Source organism: Echinops telfairi, unplaced genomic scaffold (genome assembly GCF_000313985.2).
Source record: "Echinops telfairi isolate 266 unplaced genomic scaffold, ASM31398v2 ScPeMD7_7417;HRSCAF=8455, whole genome shotgun sequence".
NCBI classification, from domain to species: domain Eukaryota; kingdom Metazoa; phylum Chordata; class Mammalia; order Afrosoricida; family Tenrecidae; genus Echinops; species Echinops telfairi.
Window position 1 is genome coordinate 8,113,540 of NW_022111317.1, and position 3,692 is coordinate 8,117,231.

Genomic DNA, 3,692 nt, shown 5'->3' on the forward strand with positions numbered 1-3,692 from the left:
TAGGGGTTGAGACCCACAGGTTGAGAACCACTGGTCTGGGAACCCCCAGGGAGCAGTTCTCCCTGCTCTGTAGGATTGCCAGCCGTTAGAATTTGCTTGATGGGAGTTTGGGTTTTTTGAGCTTGTTGGGGGAACCACAGACTGCTTTCTAGGCAGTCCTTTCCATGTTCAGTGTAAACATGCCAAGTGCCTGCCGGGAGCAGGGTTCTCACTGCAAGGGGCCTTACTTGCTGCCATCAGGCCATTTGGACTCGGTGACCCTGTGGTTTCCGAGGCTGTAACTCTCTCGAGGAGCAGACAACGTCGTCATCTTCCTCTGGAGGAGCGGGCTGGCGTTTTGTGGGGCTGGCCTTGCGGTTGGCAGTACAACTCCGCGGGGCCTCCCTAAGCGGCCTCCCAGAGATAGGCATAATGGAAAGGGCAGAAGATGTCCAGCGCCCTAATGAAGGGAGTCGACTTAGATATCTGTCAGCCTTGGTCTCAAGTCATTTGTAGTCTGAAGGGTTTCTTCAGGTAATCCGATAGTGGGTATGGGAGAGTTCCAAAAGCAAGCGGCTTCCGTTAGTCAAATACGTTTGAGGCTTGAGTTTCTGATAGTTTCACAAATTTGATAGCGGGTGGTCACCTGTGGGTTTCTGGAACCAGGTGAGTGTGCTTCACGGTGCCTTTTGCTTGCTTTGTCCCCAGGTCCCAGCGTTTGAAGGTGATGATGGATTCTGTGTGTTTGAAAGCAATGCCATTGCCTACTATGGTAATTTTGCAGGGGAGGTGGGGTGGCAACGGTGGGGGGGCTGGAGTGGGCCGGAGGAGATCCTCCGGGCCTCGGGCTGGCATTAGCTTGGCCCCCAGGGTTTCACTGGCCTGTTCCGCATTGGCTGCAGTGAGCAATGAGGAGCTACGTGGAAGAACCCCAGAGGCAGCAGCCCAGGTGGTGCAGTGGGTGAGCTTCGCGGACAGTGACATAGTCCCCCCAGCCAGTACCTGGGTGTTCCCCACCTTGGGCATCATGCATCACAACAAGCAGGTGAGCCTTGGGCTTTGAGGAAACCAGGAGCACCCGGGGAGAGGGAGTGGGAGGTCGGGGTGGGGATGGGGTGGTCAGAGAGCAAGCAATCTAAGAAAACATTACCAACTGGGGAGAGAGAAGTTTGGATCTGGCACAGTGGGCTGCCTGGATCCAGGTTTCTGGTTTGACCCGGTAGAGAGATGGTGAAGGACATCAGGAGTCCGAGGAGAGATTTTTGCTGCCGGGCAATTTGAGTAGCTGCCCGCTCAGCTCCTTCTGAAATCCAAGCTCCAGTACAGATCATTCCAGCATTGGTGATGGAGGGGTTTGGAATGACCTCTGAATCTGACACCTTGGAAGGGTGGGGCTGGACTGGGAACCCAGTAAATGAAATGGGTCCCTTGGTTGTGGCAGGGGAAGGATTGGGACCCACTGGCTGGCTGACCTCTCAAATTCTACAGGCCACCGAGAACGCCAAGGAGGAGGTGCGGCGAATCCTGGGCCTGCTGGATGCTCACTTGAAAACCAGGACTTTCCTGGTGGGTGACCGAGTGACCCTGGCTGACATCACAGTCGTCTGCACCCTCTTGTGGCTGTACAAACAGGTGACTTGTATTGACAAGAGAGTGGGAGGGGCCAGAAACAGTGACAAGTCTCTGAGGTGTACCAGCTGGTTGGGGTTTGCTTGAAATTCGGACAAGGGAGGGTGGGTTGGAAGGGGGGAACCAGTTACAAGGATCTACATGTGACCTCCTCCCTGGTGGATGGACAACAGAAAAGTGGGTGAAGGGAGACATCGGACAGGGCAAGATATGACAAAATAATAATTTATAAATTATCAAGGGCTCATGAGGGAAGGGACAAAATGAGGAGCTGATGCCAGGGGCTTAAGTGGAGAGCAAATGTTTTGAGAATGATGAGGGCAGTTAATGTACAAATGTGCTTTACACGATGATGTATGGATTGTGATAAGAGTTGTATGAGCCCCTAATATGGGGAAAAACTCAGACAAGGACACAGCTTTACCTCCCTCTGATGCCAAATCAGCAGGCCCTGGTGGGGGGAGTGGTTACGCATTGATTGCGCTGCTGACTGCAGGGTCAGCAGTTCTCAAACCCTCGCCCGCTTCTGGAGAAATGGGGCTTCCTGCTCTTATAAAGAGGGACAGTGTGGGAAACTCACAGGGGGCAGAGCTGCCCTGTCCTGTCGGGTCGGTCGCTATGATTCGGCTTCACCTAGACAGTTAAGTTGGGGTGGTTTTTTTTCTGGGAATTTGGGTGATGCTCCGTGCTCAGCATGTATGTGGCAGCGAAGAGACTTCCTTTGCTGCTGCGTTCTTGGGAAGCTTGCGTGTGCCTAGGGAGGTGCCGTCTGGGTCTCCTGGCGGTCTCGCTGTGAGTCTTGGTTTGTCACTACTAGTGGGACGGGTAGAGGTACGTGCGTGGTGACTGCTTTAGTCTCGTCTGAAGTGCATCAAGTGGGTAGTCATCCCTCTGTGGGTGTTGAGATGATGAGGGAGCTGGGTCCTGGCTGGTCCCTGACGCCGTGGGCGCACCCGTCTCCTCTAATTTCACTTGGGCGCTTCATCTTTCATCAGTTGAAGGTCTGTGGCTACCCTGGGAGTCAAGCAATTTTTCCTACAGTGCCTGCTCACTCCCCTGCTTCTGAGCGTCTTTTCTCACATGATTTCGCTCTTCGCCGAGCTGCGTGACTCTCTGGAACTGAACCTGGCATGCCCGAGGGAGGCCTGAAGGGTCAAAGCAGCTGATAAATGATTGGCTTAGGCCAGTGGTTCTCAACCTTCCTAATGCCTCAACCCTTTCATACAGTTCCTCATGTTGTAGTGACCCTGCAACCATAAAATTATTTTCGTTGCTACTCCATAACTATAATTTTGCTACCGTTATAAATTGGGCGACCCTTGTGAAAGGGTCGTTCGACCCCTCCCCAAAAGGGTTGCGACCCACAAGTTGAGAACTCCTGGTCTAAGTGCTCGCTCACCTGCGATATGAACGGAAAGGTTAGCGATTCAACCCCACAGTGGCCGAAAGATTGTGGCTGTCTGCTTCTATAAAGATTTAACAGACTTGGAAAAGCTATGGGCAGTCCTCTGGGGTCACTGCATCCAAAGGGATTTGGGAGCCCTCGTGTAATTGGAGTGTGTGTGGTGTGCCAGGGCCAACTCAGTTGGACTTTGCAGCTGTGTGGGTGAGGCGAGCGGGCTGCTCTGTGCTGGCCCGGAGAGTGAGCCAAGCATTCCGAGAAGGGTACCTGGTGCCCTTCCCTCCCATGGGAGTTTGTTTTGCCTCCCTGGCTTTAGCAACATGCAAGCCGCCCCCAGGGAGTTGTTCCTACCTCCCGCAGTGGGTTGTTGACTTGGCGAAGTTAAGTTGTGGGAAGTTCCTCTGTTGGTCTCCAACGGCTATTAAAAACGTCTGTTGCTGCGTGGTGTCTGCGCCGACACGGTGCTTAGCGGTTCTGTCCAGGGCCTGGGTGGGTGAATCCACAAGTACATGGTGGCCCCCTCCACCAGTTCACTTGGGCTGTGTTGCCAAAAGAAGAGACTGAATCGAGATGGGAAAGCACAGCCTCGTCCGGATTCCCACGGACTCCCAGACTAGCTGTCCCGGTGACACAGTGATAAAGTGCTTGGGTGCTGACTCAACGGTTGGCTGTTCGCATCCCC

At 53.8% G+C, this 3,692-nt stretch overlaps 1 protein-coding gene across 1 annotated transcript in view; it reads left to right on the top strand.

Moving 5' to 3' along the window:
- The window catches only part of EEF1G (eukaryotic translation elongation factor 1 gamma), a 10,539-nt gene that overhangs the window by 1,605 nt on the left and 5,242 nt on the right, over nt 1-3,692 (top strand). Inside the window, exons 2-5 of the mRNA XM_045297202.1 lie at nt 646-751; nt 882-1,024; nt 1,468-1,611; nt 2,275-2,450. Coding sequence (XP_045153137.1) covers nt 646-751; nt 882-1,024; nt 1,468-1,611; nt 2,275-2,450 — 569 coding nt within the window. The remainder of the gene's footprint in view (nt 1-645; nt 752-881; nt 1,025-1,467; nt 1,612-2,274; nt 2,451-3,692) is intronic.